The sequence below is a fragment of the Pseudorca crassidens genome, chromosome 5, assembly GCF_039906515.1.
Source record: "Pseudorca crassidens isolate mPseCra1 chromosome 5, mPseCra1.hap1, whole genome shotgun sequence".
Taxonomy (NCBI): domain Eukaryota; kingdom Metazoa; phylum Chordata; class Mammalia; order Artiodactyla; family Delphinidae; genus Pseudorca; species Pseudorca crassidens.
This window is the reverse complement of record NC_090300.1, coordinates 16,853,774-16,881,058: the sequence shown is the minus strand read 5'-3', so window position 1 is coordinate 16,881,058 and position 27,285 is coordinate 16,853,774. Positions and strand designations below refer to the sequence as shown.

At 40.8% G+C, this 27,285-nt stretch overlaps 1 protein-coding gene across 2 annotated transcripts in view; it reads left to right on the top strand.

The window, feature by feature from the left end:
- CPNE4 (copine 4) overlaps positions 1 to 27,285 on the top strand; it is a 581,373-nt gene that overhangs the window by 406,582 nt on the left and 147,506 nt on the right. For both annotated transcript variants that reach the window (XM_067737446.1, XM_067737447.1), the window contains exons 4-5: positions 8,428 to 8,499; positions 16,893 to 16,967. In XM_067737446.1, coding sequence (XP_067593547.1) covers positions 8,428 to 8,499; positions 16,893 to 16,967 — 147 coding nt within the window. The remainder of the gene's footprint in view (positions 1 to 8,427; positions 8,500 to 16,892; positions 16,968 to 27,285) is intronic.

The following is a 27,285-nucleotide window of genomic DNA, read 5'->3' as shown; positions in this document are numbered from 1 at the left end:
TAGATATGGAAATCACCCTTAGAGCCTCCAGAGGGAGCACGACCCCCACAGATGCCTTGATTTCAAACTCTGCCCTCTGCAGCCGTGAAAGAATATGGTTCTGTTGTTTTATGTAAATTTGTGGTAATTTGTTATGGCAGCCCTAGCAAACCAATACACTCTCTATACTTCATTTTCTTATCTGTAAATGGGCATAATACTTACTCCATAGGGCTGTCATGAGAATTAAATTAATTAGTACACACAAGGCACTTCAGAGCAGTAGCTGGCACACAGTAAGTGCTCTTCCTGCAGTAGTATCATGACTCTTCAGTAGCTTTATTACCATAGTTATCTTTGAGCTTCTGGTCTCTTCATCTGTTAACAACCTAGTTAACCTAATCTAACAACCTGAAAGCTGGAATTTGCATACTTCGCTTAAAAATAGTCAGGGGCTTTCTCCCATCCTCCTCTATCCTGTGGACTATTAGTGTTTGGTTGCCAGCCTCACTGAAGACGAGTCACAGCCTGCCAAGGCAATGGTTGAAAAGCTGCCTTGTGCCCTTGACCTGACACAGTGCCCTACCCTAGGCAGCAGCTGCTTGGAGACGCAGCTCTTTCTCTTTCTCCTGATCGCCATGTGGTACAGCTTAACTGAGTGTGGGGAGGTGGCCTCTGGACCAGGTCATTTGTGATGAGGAGGCAAAGGTGCATAATTAATACACAGGCAGTCCGTAAATCTCTCTCCGAAACTCTTTCCGTCCCTTACTAATGAAGTCAGAGAAAGGGTAAAAGTCTGTAATTACACTTGAAGTAATTAGAACCCTGCTTAATAGAAATCTCAAGACAGGAAGCCCAAGGAAGCAGATTACCCATCACTCCTGTCACTTGGAATCATTCTCTCTAGGCTGGTCCTTCTGTAGGTCTCCACTGGGAAGCTGAGGACCAGACTGAGTTTACATAAAACATACGTACACACGTGTGTCACCATTCTCTCCCCCGAATGGCTGAGAAAGCTTCTTAGCTCCTACAGCTTTACCTTTAACGAAAGTCTAAATTAGCAGAACAGATTCATCTTAAAGCCCTTTTCTAGAAATCCTTTAAATCTGATCATACTGTACTGAAATTGTCAAAGTGCAATTCTTACTTTTTAGCTCAGTGCTTCTCACTTTTAATGTACATGCAGGTCACCTGGGAACCTCATCAAAATGCAGATTCTGATTCAGCAGGTCTGCGGTGGGCCCTGAAAGCCTGCATTTCTAGCAACCCAGGCCATGCTGCTGCTGCTGCTGCTGCTGCTGCAGGGAACCAGCTAGGATGAGGAGGGGAGGACACGCGTGAGGGCAGAAGGAATAGTTCTCCATCCCACAGGTGACTTCACATCCCTCCTACCACAGCAACCATTCCAAACTTCTAATGAAGATCTTAAAAATGAATAAATTTGCCAATTGAGGGGAGAAGGTATGAGTCATCCTAGGCAAAGGGAACAGCATAAGAAAAAGCATAGCTCTTAAAGGCTATTTTTTAATGATGTTTAAAACCATTTTAAGGCTTCCCTTTATTGGTAGTGCACACAAGATGCCGAGGTTCTCAGCAGTTATCCTGTGCTCAGATAGGATTGTGGCTCCTTTCGGTCAGTGGTGGAAGCAAGATATGACCAGGAGAAAGAGGAAGAGTGTCAAGGCCAGGGTCTTCAGGTATATTTATCTTGAGAGGGTCTGACTTCTATCAGGTGAAGTAATATTGCCCAGCAGTCTTGGGAGGGAAATGGGAAGGTAGGGATTTCCCTAAAATCAGTCATCACTGAAGCCATCATGACATCTTTTCCTGGAACTTTGAACCTGGGCTAAGTCAGTCTATTAGTTTCCTGTGTTTACTGTTACAAATTATCACAAACTTGGTGGCTTGAAACAACACAGATTTATTCTCTCATAGTTCTGGGGGCAGAAGTCTGAAATCAAGGTGTCAGCAGGGCCGTGCTCCCTCTGGAGGCTCTAGGGGAGAATCCATTCCTTGTCATGTCAAATATCTTCAAGTATTTCTCTGCTCTGTCTTCATATTTTCATCCTTTCTGAGTGTATGTCATAAATTATATCTCCCTCTGATTCCCTCTTATAAGGACACTTGAGATTACATTTAGGGTCTACCCAAATAATCCAGGATAAATTACCTATTTTAAGATCCTTAACTTAATTATACTGTGAAGACTGTTTTTTTTCACCATATAAGGTAATACACACAGATTTCAGCGATTTAGGGTATGGATATATTTAGGGAGTCATTTTTTACCTACCATAGCCAACGTTGCTAAAGTACCTAGTGTGAATCAGAGGACAACATGGCCAAGAACCTGGTCTCCGGGGATAAATTAAGTCTTCTTTTCTGTCCCTCATATTCAGCCTGCTCCTCATACTCATATATACCCTTGTACCTACTATTCCTTCTCCTCTTTGACTACTCAGTTATCATCCATGAGCCTTCAGGTCAGGGGCAGTTTCTTCAGAAATGCCTTACCTGACCTCCTGGATCTGGTGAGCCCCCCTCTCACGGCATGACATTACTTCTCCTTGCAGAGTTGGAATTTGACATGGGTTTTGTGTGACTACATCTGGAAGGGCAATTTTGTGCCTGTCTTTGTGCCATCATTTTATTCTCAATACCCAGCACATAATAGATGCTCAATAAATATGATACTCAGTGAAGGAATGAATCCTGGCTTCAACTCTTATAAGCTATGTGCATTAACCTGTTAGGGCTGCCATAGCAAAATATCACACACTAGTGTCTTAAACAATGGCAATTTTATCATAGTTCTGGAAGCTGGAATTCCAAGATCAAGGTGACAGCAGGGTTAGTTTGTGGTGAGACCTCTCCTGCTGGCTTGTAGACAGCTACCTTCTCATGGTGTCCTCACATACCCTTTCCTTGGTGTACATATTGCAGAGAGAGAGAGAGACAGAGAGAGAGAGAGAGACTTCTGATGGATCTTCCTTTTTTTATAAGAATACTAGTCCTGTTGGATTAGGGTCCCACCCTTATGACTTCATTTAACCTCAGTTATCTCCATTATAGACCCTGTCTCCAAATACAGTCACATTGTGGGTCAGAGCTTCAAGATATGAAGGGGAGGAGGGGTGGGAAGGTTCACAATTCAGTCCATAATGCTATGTGACCTTAGATAAACTCAATTTCTCAAAACCTTGCTTCCCTCATCCCAGTTGCTTGGGGCAAGAGAGAGTTTTGCTCATTAAATGACAGTAAATGAGATAATGTATGTGAAATGCTCAATACATTATCTGACACAGAGTTGAATTTTGGTAGTGTCGCCCAGAAGCAGACAAGGATTGGAAAGTAGATTATTTGGAAAGTGAAGGAAACACTAGAAAGGGAGTGGAGAAGTGGCAGGAAAGGGGGAGTGGCCAATAAAACAAAGGCTCTGATGTCTAAGGATTCACCACTGGGAGTAACTGGAGCTCCATCCACTGGGAAAACTCAGCTTCTGTGCAGAACAAACACCGCAGAGTTACCCCCAACCCTGGGCTAAAGGAGCTGGGAGATTTCTGTGCCAAAGCCCATCGGTTGGTTGACTCCACTCCCAAGGGTGTTAATCCCCCCCACTTTCAGCTTACTGTTCCTGTGGACAGTGGGCACAAACTCCAGAAGAACCTGTAGGCAAAGAGATGCCAATGCTGGCTGTTGGGAGCCCACAAGAGTCAGGCCTGAGAGGACCTGGACCTGTCCCCCTCTGTTGCTACAGGAGTCATCAGGAGCCCTTGGTTGTACCCTGTAGTGATGGGAGTAGTAATTGCTAGTTTTCAGAACACCAGGGATTCTCCTTGACAAAAGGTTCTGGGGTCAAAAAAGTATAAAGAATGCTCCTTCCATGGCTGTGCTCAGGGTGATTCACAACTAAAGCTCTGTTAATATCCTGCAGTTAAAGATGTCAAACTTTTTCTAATCGTGTGATTTCCAGACTTATCTACACAAAGACTTTTTCATACAATATTTACTTACCTTTTAATAAACGAAAGTTCTCTGACACATGCTTTGGGCATTATCAATTCTGGCTAACAGAGGTATGAATGTCAAGTATTGTAATTATGTTTTCACCTGTCCACCACTGTTATCTCAGAACAGTGCCTGGCACAGAAAAGATGTTCAATAAATGTTTGTTTTTGCAATAGAGTCTTAAAGCAATTTCCAGAAATAATCTGAAGATATTTTCAGTAAAAGAGATCTCATGAAGGACGAATGTCTAGTTCCCAAAATGACTGTTTTGAAAGTCTTTGTAAGCAAGTCCAGATGAACAAACACTTGTTGAAATATTGACCAAAATGTTTTTTATTCTCCTGGTTTTGTTCCCATTTATCTAAATGAAACAGTGGACTTCCCTGAAAATGAGGATCCCTACTGTTAGAATACCGCCCACTTCACAGGGAGAGAAGCACTTCCTCCCCAGATCCATGTGTGAATGCAGATCAGGGACTTGATGGTGCTAATGTCCCTCTGATTGGACTTTGCTAATAAGAGTGTTTCCTCCCCCTATATTTCATCCTTCCGTTGAAGTCTAAGGGTTGCAACTGTGACCCCACTATAGGGTGAGAAGAATCAAATTAGAGGACTTCTGACAAGTGCATCCCCTTTAGCCCAGTGTTAAATGCTGCCTATTTGTTGGCCTCAGTATCAGCTGGGACAAGTGTAAGTTCTTGTCACTCTAAACCCCTCATCCTCTGACATGACCTAAGGCTGTTTTTGAGTATGATGCAGTTGCTTCAGGTGCAACAAAGCCTGTGTGAGAAGGGAATTGGCAACAAATAGACTTTTCTCTATAGATCGCTGCTTCAGCTGGGCATCCTACTATTTTTGCTCGAAGTCCTAAGAAGGGCAATGCCAATGGCAACTCATTATTACAATGAAAGGTTTGAAACCTTGATTATTACTCATTCTTTGGAGCTGAGTTGGAGGCCTGGGGCTGTAGAATGTTTGTTTGAATGCCTGCTTGATTAGCCACTTATTTACCCATATGACCATTTCTTAAGAAGGAATATTTCCTGGGAAATTGCTTGTCTTCCTAGCATTTGTAAAAGGCAGGAGGTGGTACGTGGTAGCATCCTCTTCAGACCCTACAAATGGAAACGTTGGCATTTCTAAAAAAGAGTGAGAAAGACCTGGTACCATCCTTGGTCTTCCTTGAAGAAAGAAAATGTGGATCTTGGAAGACACAGTCTGTAATGACAGTCTACCAATACCTGGTAACCCAATGCATGGATCATCTCAGGGCTGACAAGGTTGTTGGGGTCACTTGGAGTTATTGGGGTAGGTAACCAATGTGGATGAAACGCAGCAACAGTGGACCAAAGTATTTCTGAGACCAGATTTATTTGGGAACAGGGTATAATGTTCCCAAATAAATCTGTTACCTTTCTTTAGAGAGATATTGACCTGGCTACTGCTTATCAGTGACCCTTGTTTTGTCATCTATTCATGTGTCTTCCCTTCCACTCCCCACGAAAAACCCCTGGAGAGAAACCACAAAGTCTTCTAATGTCCTTTTGCTGTTTGTCTTCTGTGTTTCCTGTGTTTTGGTTTATCTCAAGTTAAAAAATAATGTCTACATTATTCTAGGAAATGGTAGCTTTTCTAGAACAAGTGACAATCTGAGAATTGGGGGGGGTGGGATAATGATTTTGCCAATAGGACTAAAAGCACTGGAACATTCTTAATGAGTAGGGTAGGAAAGGTGAGTTCAGAATTCAGAATTAACTATGGAAAGGAAAGCCAATTCCTTTATCATCTGAATTTTTTCATGTCATTTTATTGATAGTCAACTATAAATAAAAAACCTATGTTCTTAATCATTATGCTACACTGCACTTAATCAAAGCCAGTGTCTCCAGATTAGTTCATTCTTAAGCTTTAACTTGATTATTTCTTTACCATCTTCTCCATGATTACACATTGAGGCTTAAGCACTAACATGAGATCTAGGTCTTAAAAGCAAACACATGTAGTACAAATCCAGCTGTGCACATTTTCTGAACCTGTTTTAGGAGTTCGCTTACCAGTCATAATGTAACTGGAGATCAGTTTCTGGAGTCAGACCTATGTTCAAATCCCAGGCACACTCCCTCCTAGCTCTATGGCCTTAGGAATGTTACTTAAACTCCCTGTGTCTAACTTTGCTTCTCTATAAAAGGAAATTAATAATACCAAATTTGTGGGGCTGTAAAGTTAGCAACAAAATAACCACTAAGACAAAAAACTTACTGAATTTCTCCTTCCCCTCAGGGTCTATTCTCTCTCCCCCACTATATAGCCAAACTCATCGAAAGAATTTTCTTCTTGTCCATTTTCTTCCTCTTTCTCTCCTCTTCAACCTACTCCAGTCTGTTTTCTGCCCCAGACTTTGTTCTTTGCCTTCCAATTTAATGTCCCCTTCTTGTGACTCTTAACTCACTGAAGGGCATAACTCTCTGGTCCAGTGATACTTTAGGATGCCTCCCACTCTCTCTGTATTCAATCCATTTCCAAATTCTGACTATTTTACACCTAACTATCTCATAAATCCAGTCTTTTCTCTCCATCTCCATAGCCACTATTACCTCTCACCTGTACTGCTGCCAGAGATTCATAAGTGGTCCACTCTCAGTCACCCCATTCATCGTCCCCACCATGGCCAGTGCATGTCTCCTTTGTGACAAGTTATATTTGTTTGACCATTTGGTTTATTACTATCTCCCCCACTAAAATTTAAGCTCCATGAGGTCAGCTATTGCATCTGACTATGCTTACCACTCTATTCTTAGTGCCTAGCACCAAGTTTGTTATATTTTGGGGACTAGATAATTATTTTTGGAATGAATAAGGCATCTCCCACATGATCTGTATACTTACATGGGAGTTCCCATTGCTCTCATTGATGTCATCAACATCATCATCATCACCTGGTGATTCTTTATAGAAGCACTCCTTCTTCAGATGACAGCCGACTGAACATTAGGATCTTTCATCTGCTTGGCCTAGGGAAGGTCTCTGAACTTTTTGCATTTGATATTAGCACACTCCTAATATTTTTATTGCTCTAACACAGAGACAAAATATATAAGGATTTCAGAGAATGGGTTTATGTCCCCACTCTTCACAGTGATCTCCTTCCCTTTCTTATGTGTACTTTTACCGATTGCTGCATTAAAAATTACTGCAAAAGTTGAAAGCTTAAAAACAAACACTTATTATCTCACAACTTCTGTGTGTCAGGGGTTGGGGCAGCGTGGCTGGGTCCTCTGGACCAGGGTCTCTCACAAGGCTGCTGTCGAGGTGCAGTTATCTCAAGACTCACCTTGTGGGAGAACCTGCTCCAGACTGTTGTGCGGCTGCTGGCTAGCCTCTGGTTCTCACTGGCTGTTGAGTGGCGACATCAATTCCTGGCCATGTGGGCTGCTCCTACAGGGCTGTTCACAACCTAGCAGCCTGCTTCCCCCAGAGCAAAGGCTCTAAGAGAGAGAATGAGAGATGATGAGCAAGAAGGAAGTCAGTGATTTTGGAACCTAATCCCTGAAGTGATATCCCATCACTTTTGTAGTATTCTGTTCATTGAAAGCAAATCACTGGATCCACCCAACACTCAAGGGGAGGGAATTACACAATGGCAAGAACACCAGGAAGTGGGGATCACTGGGGCCATCCAGATAGAAGCTGCCGCCCACAGCAGAGGACTATGCTCTCCCTCTGCTGAGAGCAGAGCACGGCTTTCACTTTAGTCTTTTAAGCCTTGTCTCCTTTGGGAATCATGGGGAATCATGGGGTGCAGGCCCATCAGAGCCTCATTGCCTTGCCACCTTTCCCTCTCAGAAAAGAAAACAAGAGGGGATGGGGCAGGTTCTGCTGAGAATAGCTCCCAGTGGAGAGGACCCCAGTTACTCCTTTTGGCTTGTCTGAGCATCAGTCTCCTCATGACTTACTTTATTGCTTCCTACTGAATATAGTAAAAATAGAACTCTAGACGTTATCGATACAGGAAGTGTATATTTAGACCTTGAGTTTCCTTCCTCCCTTCACTCCATCCTCCACTCTGCACATTTTAGTGCAGAGGTTTTAGTGCTAATTTGAGATCATTCTGAAACTTCATCTCCTTTATGTTAATGTACATATCCAATATGTTTTGTCTAATTTTAATATAAATGTCTCAGCAATGATTAAGCCACCTCCATTAGTACTGAATTATCTGTAATCCCTTACACACTCACACTTACAGCACAAGCCATAAGAGGAAAGAAGGGAATGACCTGTATTTAGGAGAGGTTTGTCGAAGAACCTTGGAAAATAAATGAACATTGATGTCATAATTTCAAGGAGAGCTGTAAGTGCAAAATTTTGTAAGGGAAATACTAAAGAGTATACCTGCAAGTATATGACTAGTATCTCCACCTTGTGTTTCCTTTTGTACAGATTGTTTCCCAGAGAAAGCTGTCCAAATCCTTGTTGAAGCACGGGAACACGGCAGGGAAATCCTCCATCACGGTGAGCCCTCCCTAAGCAGCCACCTGCCCAGGCGCCCAAAATGGAACTGGCTGGTCCGACCCAGCCACGTGGGAAGCTGACCCTCTGGATGTTGGGAGTTGAACCCACAACTGCTCAACTTTCCCAGTTGCCCTTTCTTTTTTCCATCTTTCTCCTTCCTGACAATACAATTTTGACCTTTCCATTGTACGAAAAAAGATTTGAAAGTGAGGCCATTCACTTCAACTAAGCACTTCTGTAATTAAATGTAGGTTTTAGCAGGGGACAAAGATGGAGTTATTGAGCACAGTAAGAATACAGAATTGCCTGGAGTTTTCAAATCATCAGAGCTACCTATCCCCCCCAGCCCCCTGCCAAAAAAAGCTACCTGTCCCTGTTTCTCAGTTTCTTGAGAAAAAAAAAATGCTCTAATATCATTTAGTCCAAGGTTTGGTCTGTTGCCTAAGGATGAGAGAGCCCAGCATTTAACTCTCCTCTCTAATATAATAGTTTGGAACTGCACTGTTCTATTTGGTAGCAATGTGATTATTTGAACTTAAAATTAAATAAAAGCAAATAGTCATTCCTTCCACTATCCATGTATCAAGTGCTCAGTAGTTCCATGTGGCTGGCCACTGCTATATTGAACAGTGCAGATTACAGAACATTTCTGTCATTGCAGAATGTTCTATAAGGTAATACTGGAAGTATTTATAAATAAAATATTAAATGTTCAAGTAGAACTCCAGTATTTGAAACTTTGGCATCTTGTATTAGCGCCCTTAAGAAAGATAGTCTAACCATTTAGCTGTGTGGACAAAAAATAATAGTAATAGGTAGAAAAAAGTACCAGGAGAATCTGAATTGATTGCAAGGCAGATTGTCTCGGGAGGAAAACCTCCTAAGTTCCTCTGAACATTCCTTTTTAACTAGAAAGTGACTGGTTCATTTTTTAAAAATTTAAGCCATTTTTTAAAGGAAAAATTCAAAAATATTTTATTTCCACTGGTGAAAGTTTAGGACCATTCTCACAAGCACTTAGCTGAGTTTGTTGGCTTGAATATTAAATTTTAAAATGACACAGTCATGTCAGAGCTTATTCTTGACTGCCATGTTCAATCATGAACAAATGGTTCAAACGGTCTTTAAAGATGCCATTGGTGCTCTAAAAATCCATGGACCCACGGGCTCACTACCAAAGCCCACAATCCTAGATAAGACTTGGGATGGTGAACCCAGGTGTGAGATCTGCCACGGTTCTTTCGCAGGTGAACAAAAGCTCATTTTGTCACTTTTCTCTAAGACTTCTTGGGAATTTCCTTTCTCTACAAAGCCCAGAAAAACTTAATCTCCTTCCTAATTTTAAATATTTAAATACTCCTCTGTATCCTGTGTCCTTGGATCAGAACAATGGCTTCCATAACTTCTGGAAAACACTTAAAAGTATGTGCAAAATTTTCTAGGCTTTGCAAATGGAGGTCATAACTTTCATCATCTTTCCAAAGGTGTCTGTAACCACAAAATAGTTAAAGACCTCAGCTCAAGTGGAGTGTAAGAGGCATTAAGATGATATGGGACAAAAGAGAATTGAATGAAAAATGTAAATATGATGATTTCTGGTTTATCAAGTAGTTCTTCAGTTTTCACTGTGTATCTGGACCCATGTTCCCTACTCTTCAGGTGCTCACACGTTTGGAAGGATCCTTCCCTCTTTAGACAACTCTTTTAGCTTTAATATTATGCATAAAATAAAAATTTCCAGAGCCTACCAATGTGTACTCAGAACAGATGAACCCAACTCATAATGGAAAAGTTGATCTCAGATAGAATGGAGATAAAATTGAATTAAAGCTCAGTGTCTCCACATAACAAATTTGATAAGGGTGTCCACACATTACGGCCTCCGAATGCATGGTGAAGTCCTAACATGATTTAGCAGTGGTTTAACCTATATGCAGCTACATTGGGCCTTATATTTTTGTTGTTGTTGTTGTTTTTCTACTGACTTCTTTTTTTTTAACATCTTTATTGGAGTATAATTGCTTTACAATGGTGTGCCAGTTTCTGCTCTATAACAAAGTGAATCAGCTATACATACACATACGTCCCCATATATACTCCCCCTTGCATATCTCTCCTCCCACCCTCCCTATCCTACCCCTCTAGGTGGTCACAAAGCACCGAGCTGATCTCCCTGTGCTATGCGGCTGCCTCCCACCAGCCATCGATCTTCGCTTGGTAATGCACATATGTCCATGCCACTCTCCCACTCCTTCCCAACTTCCCCCTCCCCCTCCCCATATCCTCAAGTCCATCCTCTAGTAGGTCTGCATCTTTATTCCCGTCTGGGCCCTAGGTTCTTCTGACCGTTTTTCTTCATTTTCTTTTTAGATTCCATATATATGTGTTAGCATACGGTATTTGCTTTTCTGTTTCTGACTTACTTCGCTCTGTATGACAGTCTCCAGGTCCATCCACCTCACTACAAATAACTCAGTTTTGTTCCATTTTAAGGATGAGTAATACTCCATTGTATATATGTGCCACATCTTCTTTATCCATTCATCTGTTGATGGACACTTAGGTGGCTTCCGTGTCCTGGCTATTGTAAATAGAGCTGCAGTGAACATTTTCGTACATGAATCTTTTTGAATTATAGTTTTCTCAGGGTATATGCCCAGTAGTGGGATTGCTGGGTCATATGGTAGTTCTATTTTTAGTTTTTTAAGGAACCTCCATACTGTTCTCCATAGTGGCTGTATCAATTTTCTTTCCCACCAACAGTACAAGAGGGTTGCCTTTTCTCCACACTCACTCCAGCATTTATTTTGTAGAGTTTTTGAAGATGGCCATTCTGACTGGTGTGAGATGATATCTCATTGTAGTTTTGATTTGCATTTCTCTAATGATTAATGATGTTTAGCATTCTTTCATGTGTTTGTTGGCAATCTGTATACCTTCTTTGGAGAAATGTCTATTTAGGTGTTCTGCCCATTTTTGGATTGGGTTGTTTGTTTTTTTGATATTGAGCTGCATGGGTTGCTTGTATGTTTTGGTGATTAATCCTTTGTCAGTTGCTTCATTTGCAAATATTTTCTCCCATTCTGAGGGTTGTCTTTTGGTCTTGTTTATGGTTTCCTTTGCTGTGCAAAAGCTTTTAAGTTTCATTAGGTCCCATTTGTTTATTTTTGTTTTTATTTCCATTTCTCTAGGAGGTGGGTCAAAAAGGGTCTTGCTGTGATTTATGTCATAGAGTGTTCTGCCTATATTTTCCTCTATGAGTTTGATAGTGTCTGTCCTTACATTTAGGTTTTTAATCCATTTTGAGTTTATATTTGTGTATGGTGTTAGGGAGTGTTCTAATTTCATTCTTTTACATGTAGCTGTCCAGTTTTCCCAGCACCACTTATTGAAGAGACTGTCTTTTCTCCACTGTATATTCTTTCCTCCTTTATCAAAGATAAGTTGACCATATGTGCATGGGTTTATCTGTGGGCTTTCTATCCTGTTCCATTGATCTATGTTTCTGTTTTTGTGCCAGTATCATACTGTCTTGATTACTGTGGCTTTGTAGTATAATCTGAAGTCAGGGAGATTGATTCCTCCAGCCCTGTTTTTCTTTCTCAGGATTGCTTTGGCTATTTGGGGTCTTTTGTGTTTCCATACAAATTGTGAAATTTTTGGTTCTAGTTCTGTGAAAAATGCCAGTGGTAGTTTGATAGGGATTGAATTGAATCTGTAGATTGCTTTGGGTAATAGAGTCATTTCACAAGGCTGATTCTTCCAATCCAAGAACATGGTCTATCTCTCCATCTCTTTGTATCATCTTTAATTTCTTTCATCAGTGTCTTATAATTTTCTGCATACAGGTCTTTTGTCTTCTTAGGTAGGTTTATTCCTAGATATTTTATTCTTTTTGTTGCAATGGTAAATGGGAGTGTTTTCCTAATTTCAATTTCAGATTTTTCATCATTAGTGTATATGAATGCAACAGACTTCTGTGCATTAATTTTGTATCCTGCTACTTTACCAAGTTCATTGATTAGCTCTAGTAGTTTTCTGGTAGCATCTTTAGGATTCTCTATGTATAGTATCATGTCATCTGCAAACCATGACAGCTTTACTTCTTCTTTTCCAATTTGGATTCCTTTTCTTTCTTTTTCTTCTCTGATTGCTGTGGCTAAAACTTCCAAAACAATGTTGAATAATAGTGGTGAGAGTGGGCTACCTTGTCTTGTTCCTGATCTTAGTGGAAATAATTTCGGTTTTTCACCATTGAGGACAATGTTGGCTGTGGGTTTGTCATATATGGCCTTTATTATGTTGAGGAAAGTTTCCTCTATGCCTATTTTCTGGAGGGTTTTTATCATAAGTGGGAGTTGAATTTTGTCAAAAGCTTTCTCTGCATCTATTGAGATGATCATATGGTTTTTCTCCTTCAATTTGTTAATATGGTGTATCACGTTGATTGATTTGCGTATATTGAAGAATGCTTGCATTCCTAGGATAAACCCCACTTGATCATAGTGTATGATCCTTTTAATGTGCTGTTGGATTCTGTTTGCTACTATTTTGTTGAGGATTTTTGCATCTAAGTTCATGAGTGACATTAGCCTGTAGTTTTCTTTCTTTGTGATATCTTTGTCTGGTATTGGTATCAGAGTGATGGTGGCCTCGTAGAATGAGTTTGGGAATGTCCCTCTCTCTGCTCTATTTTGGAAGAGTTTGAGAAAAGATAGGTGTTAGCTCTTCTCTAAATGTTTGATAGAATTCGCCTGTGAAGCCATCTGGTCCTGGGCTTTTGTTTGTTGGAAGATTTTAAATCACAGTTTCAATTTCACTGCTTGTGTTTGGTCTGTTTATATTTTCTATTTCTCCCTGGTTCCGTCTCAGAAGGTTGTGCATTTCTAAGAATTTGTCCATTTCTTCCAGGTTGTCCATTTTATTGGCCTAGAGTTGCTTGTAGTAATCTCTCATGATCCTTTGTATTTCTGCAGTGTCAGTTGTTACTTCTCCTTTTTCATTTCTAATTCTATTGATTTGAGTCTTCTTCCTTTTTTTCTTGATAAGTCTGGCTAATGGTTTATCAATTTTGTTTATCTTCTTAAAGAACCAGCTTTTCGTTTTATTGATCTTTGCTATCATTTCCATCATTTCCTTTTCATTTACTTCTGATCTGATCTATATGATTTCTTTTCTTCTGCTAACTTTGGAGTATTTTTGTTCTTCTTTCTCTAATGGCTTTAGGTATAAAGTTAGGTTGTTTATTTCAGTTGTTTCTTGTTTCTTAAGGTAGGATTGTATTGCTCTAAACTTCCCTGTTAGAACTGCTTTTGCTGCATCCCATAGGTTTTGGGTCATCGTGTTTTCATTGTCATTTGTTTCTAGGTATTTTTTGATTTCCTTTTTGATTTCTTCAGTTATCACTTGGTTATTTAAGCATATTGTTTAGCCTCCATGTTTTTGAATTTTTGACAGATTTTTTCCTATAATTGATATCTAGTCTCATCACATTGCGGTCATAAAAGATACTTGATATGATTTCAGTTTTCTTAAATTTACCAAGGTTTGATTTTTTACCCAAGATATGATCTATCCTGGAGAATGTTCCATGGGCACTTGTGAAGAATGTGTATTCTTTTGTTTTAGGATCAGTGCCCTACAAATATCAATTAAGTCCATCTTGTTCAACGTATCATTTAAAGCTTGTGTTTTCTTATTTATTTTCATTTTGGATCATCTGTCCCTTGGTGAAAGTGGGGTGTTAATGTCCCCTACAATGAGTGTGTTACTGTCGATTTCCCCTTTTATGGCTGTTAGTATTTGCCTTATATATTGAGGTGCTCCTATGTTGGGTGCATAAATATTTACATTTGCTATATCTTCTTGGATTGATCCCTTGATCATTATGTAGTGTCCTTCTTTGTCTCTTGTACTAGTCTTTGTTTTACAGTCTATTTTGTCTGATATGAGAATTGCTACTCCAGCTTTCTTTTGATTTCGATTTGCATGGAATATCTTTTTCCATCCCCTCACTTGCAGTCTGTATGTGTCCCTAGGTCTCATGTAGACAGCATATATATGGGTCTTGTTTTTGTATTCATTCAGCCAGTCTGTGTCTTTTTGTTGGAGTATTTAATCCATTTACATTTAAGGTAATTATCGATATGTATGTTCCTATTACCGTTTTCTTAACTGTTTTGGGTTTATTATTGTAGGTCTTTTCCTTCTCTTGTGTTTCCTGCCTATAGAAGTTCCTTTAGCATTTCTTGTAAAGCTGGTTTGGTGGTGCTGAGTTCTCTTAGCTTTTGCTTGTCTGTAAATGTTTTAGTTTCTCCATCAAATCTGAATGAGATCCTTGCTGGGTAGAATAATCTTGGTTGTAGGTTTTTCTCCTTCATCACTTTAAATATGTCCTGCCAGTCCCTTCTGGATTGCAGAGTTTCTGCTGAAATATCAGCTGTTAACCTTATGGGGATTCCCTTATGTGTTACTTGTTGTTTTTTCCTTGCTGCTTTTAATATTTGTTCTTTGTATTTAATTTTTGATAGTTTGATTAATATGTGTCTTGGTGTGTTTCTCCTTGGATTTATCCTGTATGGGACTTTTTGTGCTTCCTGGACTTGATTAACTATTTCCTTTCCCATATTAGGGAAGTTTTCAACTATAATCTTTTCAAATATTTTCTCAGTCCCTTTGTTTTTCTCTTCTTCTTCTGGGACCCCTATAATTCAAATGTTGGTTTGTTTAATGTTGTCCTAGTGGTCTCTGAGGCTGTCCTTAATTCCTTTCATTCTTTTTTCTTTATTCTGTTCTGCAGTAATTATTTCCACTATTCTATCTTCCAGGTCACTTTTCTGTTCTTCTGCCTCAGTTATTCTGCTATTGATCCCTTCGAGAGAACTTTAAATTTCATTTATTGTGTTGTTCATCACTGTTTGTTTACTCTTTAGTTCTTCTAGGTCCTTGTTAAAGGTTTCTTGTATATTCTCTATTCTATTTCCAAGATTTTGGATCATCTTTGCTATCATTATTCTGAATTCTTTTTCAGGTAGACTGCCTATTTCCTCTTCATTTGTTAAGTCTGGTGGGTTTTTGCCTTGCTTCTTCATCTGCTGTGTGTTTCTCTGTCTTCTCATTTTGCTTAACCTTCTGTTTTTTGGATCCCCTTTTCGCAGGCTGCAGGTTCGTAGTTTCCATTGTTTTTGGTGTCTGTCCCCAGTGGCTAAGGTTGGTTCATTGGCTTGTGTAGGCTTCCTGGTGGAGGGGACTAGTGTCTATGTTCTGGTGGATGAGGCTGGTTCTTGTCTTTCTGGTGGTCAAGTCCACGTGTGGTAGTGTGTTTTGGGGTATCTGTGGCCTTATTATGATTTTAAGCAGCCTCTGTGCTAATGGATGGGGTTGTGTTCCTGTCTTGCTAGTTGTTTGGCATAGGGTGTCCTGCACTGCAGCTTACTGTTCATTGAGTGGAGCTGGGTCTTGGCATTGAGATGGAGATCTCTGGGAGATTTTTGCCATTTGATATTACGTGGAGCTGGTAGGTCTCTTGTGGGCCAGTGTCCTGAACTTGGCTCTTCCACCTCAGTGGCATAGCCCTGACACCTGGCTAGAGCCCCAAGATTCTGTCCTCCACATGGCTCTCACACCACCTTAGTCTCGAACCTCCCGCCCCTGCTCCTCAGGCCTGTCTCCTCACTTCTTTTCCACCAGTTTCTGTTCCAAGGTTTTGAGAGTCACTATTCAATATTGGGAAGTGATATTTTATGAAAAAGGATGATAGGTTATTATCTCTTCACTTATGTCAAAGTCTTTGTCAGAAATTCTCTGTTCTTGAGAGTTAAGGGTATAGTTCCTTATTCTCTCTCTCTCTCCCTCTCTCTCTCTCTCTCACTCAAAGCCCAAGGACAGTCTTTTTGAAACAGTGGAATTAGAATATTTCTTTGGTGACCTTATGATCGTTGGTCTGGAAAGGATGTAGAGACCAGTTTATTCCCCATCCCTTGTTGGTGTGATTCAAAACAGTGAAGAAATATTGCTGCCTGCTCCTCCTTTTTTGTCACTTCCCAAAGAAGAAAATGTATATAATTATATGGACGTGCCATTCAGTGCTGTGTGACCTTTGAAGGAAGAAGCTCTTCCTAATTGCTCCTCCAAAACCTCTTCCCTTAGCTTATACCCCATATCTCATGTTCTCATGCTCAGCACAGATGAGATCTAGTTATCTTCTGTGGTCTGTTCTAGGGAGTTCCCTGTACACCTGTTGATGCTGTACCATCTTTACTGTGTTGTGGGAAACTCCATGCCAAATGTCAGTCTTTGTTGATTTTTGGATCAAACATGAGCTAAATTGTTCATGAATTCCTGGGCTTAGTTGTCCAACTGCCACTGCACCTGATGTGTCCTTTTTCCTTTAGGTGATTGCTGAGGAATTATCTGGCAATGATGACTACGTTGAACTTGCCTTCAACGCACGGAAACTGGATGACAAGGTAAAGTGTTTGGCATCAGCTTTATCGAAGGTAGTAATAAAACTAGCACGCAAAGTTAATAAGGTTCTCCCTCACAGCTATTTTTTCCCTTTCAACTCCCATTATTAAACACATCAAACATTTCAGAGAGGTCTGCAAAGTTAAGCTTCCCCCAAATTGAGAAGCAGTTAATGAGAAGTGGGAAGGACTATAATTAAAACAGGACCACTTTATTACACTAAGACTTCATTTCTTTCCAAATGCCACAGGTCATATGTGCATAAGTAAATGCAATTTAACCCCAGTGCCAGGAACTTTTCAAAGGAAAAGAGGAGATGTGAAAGGGAAGAAAAGTGACATTTATTAAGCATCTATATTTGCCAGGTACCTGGTTAAGAGCCTTTCAAGTATGATCACAGTTAGTCATTCTTATAACACCCATGTAACAGGTATTATTAACCCTGTTTAGACATTAATGAAGAAACAGATTCAAAGATGAAGTAATTGTCTAAGGTCACACCATGTGTTATCCAGATAGTCCAAGAAAGAGAAAACAAGACAGGGTTAACAATGCAAGGATTTTATTAGAAGAAATGCGTGTGTAGGGAACATTGGGAGGAAATCTGGGAGAGCTGACAGACCACAATGTAAGTCTGAATATAAGTAAAGGAGAGCAGGAGAGAAGTGGCAGCTCCTGCAATGCCATGTAGTCTAAGGAAGGTTCCACAAGGCCATCAAGGAGTCCTAGAGCAAAAATTAGCCAGCAAGAGAGTCTTTTGTCTCCCATGAGTGCCTTTATATCCCCTACACACACAGCACTGGCTGGGAGCAGCCCACAGGCAGCCTGGCCTCGGACTGAGGGCAGGGCTGGATTTCGGAGCACAGCAGCTGGGGTCCATGGTAGGTTACACTCCCTGGAGTAGGAGGTCTGCAAAGCACGTGCTCATGGCCACCATACCCTGCCAGTTGGTGGTAAAACTGAGGACTGAGTCCCATGTCAGTCTGACTCCCATCTGTACTCTTTCTGTTGTATCTCACAACTTCCACCCTATCACAGGCCGTATTAATCTTGTATATACAGAAAAAGTTCTACAGTCTCCACCCCTTTAAAAAAAAGTTTCCTCTCCAACCTCACCATATATTTATTATTTCCCTCCAACCATATCCTTGAGTCAAAAAGCACATCATATCCATAAACGTATTCACAAAGGACTCCATTTTCCAAGCATACAACTAAGGAAGAGGCGATAGGGGGATGTGGGACTGCTTTTTCAAACAATTGCTTACAGGCATTAGGCTGAAAAAAGGTAAAGCACTCAAGCAATTCCCCATAGCCTTAAGCAGCAGTTTATATCCTGGCATAGTTCATTTTCACCTACAAAAAGTACTCAGTCCATTTATGCATTCATTAATTCACTCTCTTATTTGTTCATTTATCCACTCGTTCATCATTCATTTACCAAACCTTTGTTGTATGCTTGTTATGCATCAGTTGGCAGGAAAAGGGCACACTTTGAACTACTCTTACACGCACAACCTGGAATTCACCATCTAAGTGACACATCAATTTAAACAACAAGTGATATAATGATACTAGAGCCATAAGAGGATGATACACAATCAGAGAATCCTGAAAAGGTTAATCCATTCTGCCTGGGGACATTAAGAAAGACTTTGTTCTTAAGAAATAATTATATTTGGATTTTTTTTGTCCTGAGGGGATTGTGTGACACTTTCACAAACTGCTACCTTTTGACATTAGTTGAGCTAGGTGCTGGGAACTGTAGAGTGCGTTGATGTCTGTGGGGTGTAAGCTCTTATCCCTCACTTCCTGTGATCACCGTGCTCTTTCTCTCCCGTCATCTTCAAGTTTCAGAATAACTCACCAGACTGCTTTGTAGCATCTTTCCTGGTGACAATTATAAGCCATTGGGTCAGTGTGTTGCCGTTTTAAGCTACTCACTTAATGGCTTATAATGGCTTCTTTCCACTTAGTCGTGTCCTCTAGCTGACTTATGTTATAATGCAAGGGGCTATGGGGGTTTGTTAGTGGGTACATTGGCTCTAAGGTGTTTGAGCAGTTTCCCTTCATTCAAATGAGTGCTTGCTTGCTCACAGAACTGAAAGAGCCCCATGCAGCACTTACCGTGGTTCTCGATGGCCGTTCCCACCCTCAGCTGTGCTGATTGTCCAGGGCCCTCAATTGCTCATTGCTGAGACCCCAATATCATGGAGCTGGAGACCCCAGGTCTTCCATAATATGGTGGTATCTTTCCCAGACTCAGTCACCCAGAGGGGAGCGGACCCTGTTCAGACCAAAACAGAGGCCACTGCTCCAGTGGACTGGGGGGTGAATGGTCTCAAGTGGAGAGAGGGCAAAGTTGTAGAGTTGAGGAGCAAGATGGTACCATGAAGATCATCTCACACAACCTCTTCAGGAAACAGAGGCTCAGCAAGGCCGGATTACTTACACAAAGACACTGCTGCCTGGTTATGTATTGCTGCATCACAAACCACCTCAAAACCGGGCAAATTATACTAACAACTACTTTATTATATGTCATAATTTTGAGGTTAGAAATTCAGGCAGGTTTCAACTGGGCAATTCTTCAGTTATACTCAGCTGGTGGAGGAGCTTTACTCACATGCCTGGCACATGGGATGGCTGGAAGGCTTGGCTCCACCAGCTCGGTCAGCTAGACTGTCTTCACGGTGGTCTTAGGTTTGTCACACTTTCTACATTGTGGCTGGCTTTTCCCAAAGGGAACATCCCAAGAGAAGCAAGGAAAAGCTGTGTGGCCTTTTCTGACCTAGGCTTCAAAGTCATGCAAGTGAGTCATAAGGCAGCCCAGAGTCGAGGGGAGGAGAGCGACTCCATGCCTTGATGGGGGAGTCATAATGTAGAAAAGCATGTGGACAGTGGACGTTGTAGTAGAAAATCAACCTGCCACAGTATTTTTGTGATAGAATCAGAATAGATATGAGAGATATGAGAATACAAAGATATGAGATATGAGAATACAACAGATATGAGAATCCGGCTGCTTTCAATTATTTCATGTCACAGCTGGTAAAAACGTTCCCAGAGGTTCCCAAGGAGGACCTCCTTCTAGCCTTTAGCACTAAATGAGGGTGTAGCTACCTGCATGTTAACAGTTAATCTTATATTAATTGAGAAAATAGACCATGACTAAAAGCCACTGAAATAAACAAATCTCTTAATTTAAAACATTTTCCAATTAGTATCATGAGAGCAACTAATTTCTATATACATTTGAAAAATTGCAGTATGAATATGTGGGGAAAATACAGTATATCCAATTCAGACAATAGTTATGGAGATCTGGAACCCCACTCCCCTTGCAGTAACTCTGGTAACCTCCAGGTATCCACATACCTCTGGTAGAAAGCTCTGCCTAATACAATTGCTCTCTTTTACGTATGAGAACATCGAGGTTCAGAAATGTGAAATGACTTACCAAAGGCCACACACACACACACTCACAGATAATCAGTAACAGAGAGGGACTCAATCAGGTTGCCTAACTACAATCTAAATCTTCTTCAGGAAAGAGGGTTAATGAATACAAGTTGGACTGGTCTTGGGCTGTGGAGAACTTGGTTATGTTCCCGTGTATTTTGGGGAAGTGGGGAGCCAGAGAAGAGGAAGGTGAGGGTACATATACTACAAGGCAGCAGTCCTCAAGGTGTGGTCCCAGGTCCCAAGACCCTTTCAGAAGAATGCATGAGGTCAAAACCATTTTCATAGTAATACTAGGACATTATTTTCTTTCTTCACTCTCATTCTGTCACATGTGTACAGTGGTTTTCCAGAAGCTACATGATGCCTAGTATCACAACAGATTGAATGCAACAACAGATATGAGAATCCGGCTGCTTTCTATTGATTCAGTCATTAAATTGATTTACAAAGATGTAAAATGATATCATTCTCCTGACAGTTTTATACATTTTGAAAATATAATTATTTTCCATTAAAATGTTATTTTTTATTATGATGTCATAGGTTTATCTTTACTACTTTTAAAATGATATAACAAATGAATATTTTTTAAACTTCTCAGTTTTAATTTATAATATGGTAAAATATTGACAGATATAATCCACATAAACAAAAGCTCCTTGGTGTCCTCAGTAATTTTTAAGTGTAAAAGGGTCCTGAGACCAAAAAGTTTGAGAACTGCTATTGTGGAGTATAATAGTACTTTTGCAAACCACAATGACAGATAATGTCCCTTTTTTGTCATTTTCTGTCATTTTAAACTCCTCTTTCCAATGCTGTCCAGGAAACCAGCAGCTATCTATTCAGGACGGAAACCCAGAGTCCTTGAAATCTGAGAAGTAGGCTTCATGAGAGCCACATATAAAATAGACGAGGCTTGCAAGAAATAACTTATTTGTCTACTGTTAATGCAATTCACTTTGTGGAGAGATAGGCTTTTTAACTCCTAAATCACATTTATTACATTAGCAGCTAGTTGGTGATTAATCTAACAAGTAGAGATATGAATGTAATCCCTTGGGAACATTCAAGCTGACAAAGTGTTCTTTCTCCTCCCTTTCCTAAGAAAGTATTCACGACAGCGTGTTGGAACTGATTCTCACTTGGTACTCTTCATATATGTAATCATGATCATTATAAGCTGTATTTTTTAATATTGCCATGATGTTAGTTCGATGGGGTGCTGTATAAGCAGTTGAATCTGTCTCTGAAGGAGAGGTTGGGAAACATTTCCTATAAAGGTCAGATGGTGAATAGTTTAGACTTGCAGGTTGTATGGTCTCTGTCCCAACTATGTGCATCTTTGCCTTTGCAGCATGAAAACAGCCATAGACAATACGTAAATGAATGAGCATGGCAATGTTCTAATAAAACTTTATTCACAAAAACAGGCAGTATGGGACTTCCCTGCTGGCGCAGTGGTTAAGAATCTGCCTGCTAATGCAGGGGACACGGGTTCAAGTCTTTGTCCAGGAAGATCCCACATGCCACAGAGCAACTAAGCCCGTGCACTACAACTACCAAGTCTGTGCTCTAGAGCCTGCAAGCCACAACTACTGAGCCCACACACCACAACTACTGAACTCTGTGTGCTCTAGGGCCCATGATTTGCAACAAGAGAAGCCACCACAATGAGAAGTCCATGCACTGCAATAAAGAGTAACTCCCACTCCCTGCAACTAGAGAAAGCCCACATGCAGCAACAAAGACTCAACACAGCCAAAAAGTAAATAAATAAATTTTTAAAAAACTAAAAAAAACCCCAAACGAACAGGCAGTGGGCTGAATTTGGGCCACCTACCATACTTTGCTGACCCCTGTTCTATAGCAACATTAACTCTCTCGTGCTGTGCTGTGATTTTACTATGTTCAGGTATGCCTGCCTTAAAACTAAAACAGCCTGCATTAATGAAAGCAAATTATCATTCATGAGCATCTACAATGTACCAGGTGTCAGGTGTCTAACTACATTACCTCCCAAACTCACCATATTCTTAAAAATGGGTCTTATTATTTCCAGTCTACAGATGATGCATAGTGAGGTCAAAGAATTTGCCCAAAGTCGCAAGGCGAGGAAGCTATAGAATCTGGATATGACCCCATATCATTCAAACAATCTTTTCTAGTTCCAATATTCTGTTTTCATGATCACTGTCATGGCTATGCATTGCTTCCTTTTCTCTTTCAAACCTCTGCTGATTGCTTACTGACCTCTCACCTGACTAAACTTCTTTCATATTGGACTAAAAGAGCAGGGACATAGCCTCCAAGTTATTAAAACATTTTACCATAGCAAAACTTCAGTAAAATGCCTATATAATTAATTTTCATTGTACTGAACTGTCCCAAGGGCCATCTTAATGCTGATGATCAAGCAAAGGAAGCTGAGAATTCCAGATTGTGGTCAAGTAACCAAACAATTAGACACAGATTTGTTGTTTTTAACTATGAATCTCTGAGTGTACATTTTAGATGTATTTGAGCTGCTTATGAGTTGTTTTATTTTCAGAAATCAGATGCCTTCTTAATATTAATCATCCCTGGGGCTTTCCTGGTGGCACAGGGGTTAAGAATCCACTTGCCAATGCAGGGGACACAGGTTCAAGCCCTGGTCCAGGAGGATCCCACATGCCGTGGACCAAATAAGCCTGTGTACAACAACTCCTGAGCTTGTGCTCTAGACCCCATGAGCCATAACTACTGAGCCAGCATGCCACAACTACTGAAACCCACGTGCCTAGAGCCTGTGCTCCACAACAAGAGAAGCCACCGCAATGAAAAGCCTGTGCACCACAACGAAGAGTAGCCCCTGCTTTCTCTGAGTAGCCCCAGAGAAAGCCCATGTGCAGCAACGAAGACGCAATGCAGCCAAAAATAAATAAATTTATATTAAAAAAAGAGCTCTTACTAACATTTTAAAAAAATAGTAATCATCCCTGATATTTGTATAGTGCTTTACTAAGTGTCCTCAAGCATTCTCTCTTTTATTGGTAATAATTAATAGCAGTAGTGCTTTCTGAGTGCTGACCATGTGCCAGGCACTGGACTCAACACTTAGGTGTATCAGCAACTATAATCCTTCTGCATTGCTATGAGGAAAAGGTGATACCCTCTCCATTTATGGATAAAGAAACTGAGACGTGGAAAAATTAAACATCCTGTCCCAGCTCACCCAGACTGTACATGGTGGAATCAGGATTTGAAAGCCAGTGTGCTACATGTTAGATTTTTTATTTACTTGAAGACAAAGATTATATCCTGATCTTTCTTTTCTTGATTTATAGTACTGTTACCAAGTCCAAGCTCACTCTGCTCGCCACACAACAGACCAATAAATCGGGAGATGAGATGTTGAGGCAAGGAATAGCAACTTTATTCGGAAAGCTGGAAGACCAAGAAGATGGCAGACTAGTGTCCCCCAAACCATCTTACCGGGCTCTGGATGCCAGCTTCTTTTATAGAACAGAGATGGGGAGGAGGTGAGGAAGTAAAGTAAAAGGGCCATTAGTTTTGCCTGGCTTGGCCAGCATTGGGGAGGGTATGTGAGAATTTCTTCCTTTCTACAGCCATTCATAGGTGGGCAGGGTCAGATTGTCTCCCTGTGAGCTGAACAAAGGCCCATTATTTTAACATTCAGGCAGAGGGGCAGGGTTCCCTGAGGCAGACCATTATGTATGATTATAGTAACAAAAGCAATGAAAAGCAAAGGTTAAAGTCAAAGAAACAGATCCAACATGGAGTCAGATTTTGCTCTTCCCTGTTACAGTACATCCTCCTGACAACTCCATGCCAATCCTAAAAATCATGTGAAATAAAGCAGAAAAAACATTGCAATATACTTCCAAGAGGAAAAAATAGGGTACCAAAGTGTATATAGTGTACGATTACAAATATTTTTTATTTTTTTAATTTATTTTATTTTTTTTATTTTTTTGCGGTACACGGGCCTCTCACTGTTGTGGCCTCTCCCGTTGCAGAGCACAGCCTCCGGATGCGCAGGCTCAGTGACCATGGCTCACGGGCCTAGCTGCTCCATGGCATGTGGGATCTTCCTGGACCGGGGCACGAACCTGTGTCCCCTGCATCGGCAGGCAGACTCTCAACCACTGAGCCACCAGGGAAGACCCACAAATATTTTTTAAAAGAAAGAAAGAAAATTATGTCTAGATTCTAGAAAAAAATTTATCAAAATGTTATTGATAGTTGTGGTATTATGGGTGGGATTATGGGCTACATTTTTCTTCTTTCTATATCTTCTATTTTTTGAAAAAACGATAGCAAACATTTAAAATTATCAATAAAAGGAAGAAGAAAAATAACTGATAGCATTCCTCCAGTGTGTTGAGCAATTCTTAAGTACAATTGATATATACATTTCCTGAGGGACCAACAATCTATCTCAGAGGTCAAAGCCTGCGGATCCTGGAGAAGGGCCCCAAGGGCACACAGAACAAGCTAAAGTGCCCACACTAGGAATTGGGGAGGGAGGCTCTGGTTCTCTAACATGAGTATTGAAACAGAAATAGGTTCGAGGGGCAAATGTCTTGAGCAGATACGTACGTTAGTGCAAGTACGTGTGCCCGATGAACAGTGAGTCCAAACAAACTGAAACATCGGAGTTTGGAGCAGAGAAAGATTTATTGCAGCGTCATGCAAGGAGACGGGTGGCTTATGCTCTAAAATTCAGCAAAGCTTTTTTTTTTGGCCACACCACTTGACTTTCAGGATCTTAGTTTCCTGACCAGGGATTGAACCCGCACCCTCTCCAGTGAAAGGTGGTGAAAGTTCAGAACCCTAACCACTGCAACGCCAGGGAATTCCCTCCACAAAGCATTTTTTAAATGCCCGGGGAGGGAAGGGGTTGCAGGGTATGTAATCAGCTCATGCACAATTCTCTGACTGGCTGATGGAGAGGTAACAGGGTGGTGTCACAGGGGTTAACATTATGAGTCCTTAGGCTCCAGGAGGCTCCAGGTCATCAAGTAGTTAACATCTTCCATTTAGTGGGAGGTTTTCACATCTGTAAAACAACTCAGGAAATGTGCCTCAAATACTGTTATCTGGGTACTTCAGAGAGAAGCTAAAGCAGAGGATATGGGTGAAGTGCCTGTCCTGGGGAGGCCCCATAAAGTTCCGCTCAGTTACACATAGTAGTAACAATCAGATAGAAGTGTGTCTGGGAGGAAAGCAGGGGCCATTTTTGTGGAGAGACAAGTTTTGCAGGGCAGACTTACTGACAAACTCTGTGTTGTCAATCAGGCACCTTCAGAAATAGGGCAGAGGGGTATTTTTCAGACTCTGGGTGTTTGATCCTGGTTGGGTAGGGAGGACAGCCAAAGGGAAGACAGATATCCCCATCTCCCTCCTCCTTCTAAGGTATTCTACAAAGTTTTCACTACAGAGCCAACCATGTTATTTTTTCCTGGTCAAAATCCTTCAGTGGCTCCCCACTGCCTCTCAGGTAAGTGCAAACACCAGAAGTGCATTTAAGGCCCTTCACCTCATGGAGCCACCTCCACCAGCACTGCCTCAGATTCCTCCCCTACACATCCTGAGGCTGCAGGGTAATTCAGCTACTTGGTGTGTCCTTTCCATGTTTACTCTTTTACACCTTCACTCACTCCATTCCCTCCCTAGAAACATCCTCCTCACAACCATATTATGCAGTCAAAATCCATTGATTTCCCTCTTCTCTGTTATTCATTCATTCATTCATTCATTAATACTTAACCCTTTGTTATGTTTATGGCCCTTTGGAGGGATGAGAAAAGGTTTTATCCTTCCTTGTATCTTAATATCAAGCATAAGGGCTCCATGATCAGCATATCCCCTGAGAGTATTTTGTCGAGCTAAAGACTAGGATGGCTATAGACTTTATTCTGCTTTGCTGCTGTCTAGATTTCTGGGGCAGGGAATTACCTAGTGAAATACATAGTAAGAGTGTGATGACCAAAGCTGTTGCTGGGATAGCCTCCTATTCTGTACCTGGTTTTCTTGTCATTCGCTCATCCATTTATGTGTTTATTCATACATTCAGTAAACACTGTGTGCCACTAAAAGCTAGATGCTGTGGAAGATGTGCTATGGTAGAAATATAAAGGAAAATAAGATATAATTACTCCTGTCTGAGAGTTTATAATCTATCAGTGTAAAAAACCAAGTTTAAAAGAAGGATATGGACAGGTCTGCTTCCAGTATTAAAGTGCCTGTTTGTTTTACATTACTCTACCACTGAAAACAACTATAAACACTGGACAAGATACAAGAGACATCTGTTTGAGGGTCTTAAGGCAGTCAAGATTCAGGGTCAGAGAAGTTGGAGAGAAGAGAAATCCATTGAGGTGAGTCAGACATTCTATGCAGATTTTTCCACTTAAGGTAATTCCATAAGGCTGATTCATAAAACCCAGGGATAGAGAAGCTGGGAAGCCTAGCAGAAAATAGCTACTAAGAAACAGAGAAACTGAGCAGTGCTTTTATTAGTATCATAGAGTTGGGGAAGTAAAACTGGAGTTCAGGACTTCAGGGAGAGCTTGGGTTAGTTGTAGAGAAGGGAAGCAGCCCAACCCTTGGAGTGACTTATCCCCTCAAGGCATTCACTAATTAGCAAATAGCAGCATAGACAGAAACTGAACCAATAACTATAGAACCAAGAGATTGTGGAAGTAAACAGAGTCTTTCAGAGTCTCACAAACAGAAATGAGCCTTGAGGGCTTGTCAAGAAGAAACAGCCCTCATGAACAGTGAGTTTTTGAGTGAGAGCCATTTAAGGATTATACCCAAGGAATAAGGGAATCAGGTCGGGCCTTTAAAGAC